Source organism: Merops nubicus, unplaced genomic scaffold (assembly GCF_000691845.1).
Source record: "Merops nubicus isolate BGI_N331 unplaced genomic scaffold, ASM69184v1 scaffold424, whole genome shotgun sequence".
Lineage (NCBI taxonomy): Eukaryota > Metazoa > Chordata > Aves > Coraciiformes > Meropidae > Merops > Merops nubicus.
Window position 1 is genome coordinate 1 of NW_008606011.1, and position 1,060 is coordinate 1,060.

Consider the following 1,060-nt stretch of genomic DNA (forward strand, 5'->3'; position numbering starts at 1 on the left):
AAGGCTCCAAGAACATGCCAGTCCCACCCCATCCCTCCTCTCCCACCTTCCTGCCACCCCCATGGCAGGTCTGAAGCTGTGTTTGAAAGGATACTGGGTGATGACATTCATGAGGAGGTAGAACCACATGATTGGCAGGGTCAGCCCAATCACTGGGACCTGGAAGGGCTCTGTGGGGAGAAAGGAGAAGATCATTGTCTTCCTCATGCAAGGAGATGTCTCCACCCTGTCCTTGACATTAACCAACAGGTTCAAGTGACCCTTGCACACAAACAACCCCCCTGAGAGGAGCTCAGAACCAGCACACCCAGTCCAGACAACGTGGGGGGTTTTTGGCTTTTGGCCTTTTATCCAACCTGAATATCCAAGCCCAAGAGTTCAGTCTCATGTGGACCACTGCTGGACTCTCATCTTCCTACAGGATTTTCCAGAGGACAGAAAGATAGAGGAGGAGGAGCAGCCTCTGCAACACTTACCAGACTGGCTGAAGAGGAGTGCATGGTGGTAGATGTTTGGGGCAAGGAGGAGAAAGCCAGGGAGGGGTAACGCGTGCTGGAGAGAACACAGAGACAGGATGTTACCAACTGTGTGAATCCAGCCCACTCCTCAGCCTGGGAAAGCAGCCCCAGACATCTGGGGCAGAGCACACTCTTCCCTGCTCCAGCCAAGCAGCCTGAGATCTTTTGGAGCTGGGCTGAGCTGGGCAGGAGGGGAAGAGAATCCCTTAGAAGCACAGACTTGTTTTCATTGGGAAAGACCTTTCAGATGATGGGGCTCAACCACCCCCCATCCCTGCCAGGTCCCCACTGCCCCGTGTCCCTCACCCCACATCTCCACGGCTTGGAAACCCCTCCAGGGGTGGGGACTCCACCACTGCCCTGGGCAGCCTGGCACAGGCCTCCACAGCCCTCCAGGGCAAGAAATTGTCCCCAAAATCCAACCTCAACCTCCCCTGGGGCAACTTGAGGCCATTTCTTCTTCTCCTGTCCCTTGTCCCTTGGGAAAGAGTCTGACCCCCACCTGGCTCCAGCCTCCTCTGAGGGAGCTTTTGATAGCAAGA

The 1,060-nt window shown here is 55.7% G+C and overlaps 1 protein-coding gene across 1 annotated transcript in view; it reads right to left on the reverse strand.

The window, feature by feature from the left end:
• Positions 1-46: 46 nt before the first annotated feature.
• SLC35B4 (solute carrier family 35 (UDP-xylose/UDP-N-acetylglucosamine transporter), member B4) overlaps positions 47-1,060 on the reverse strand; it is a gene marked incomplete at its 3' end in the record, with an annotated part of 4,816 nt that continues 3,802 nt past the window's right edge. Inside the window, exons 7-8 of the mRNA XM_008939484.1 lie at positions 477-552; positions 47-170 (exon numbers count right to left, since the gene is read on the reverse strand). Of these exons, the coding sequence (XP_008937732.1) occupies positions 47-170; positions 477-552 (200 nt within the window). The remainder of the gene's footprint in view (positions 171-476; positions 553-1,060) is intronic.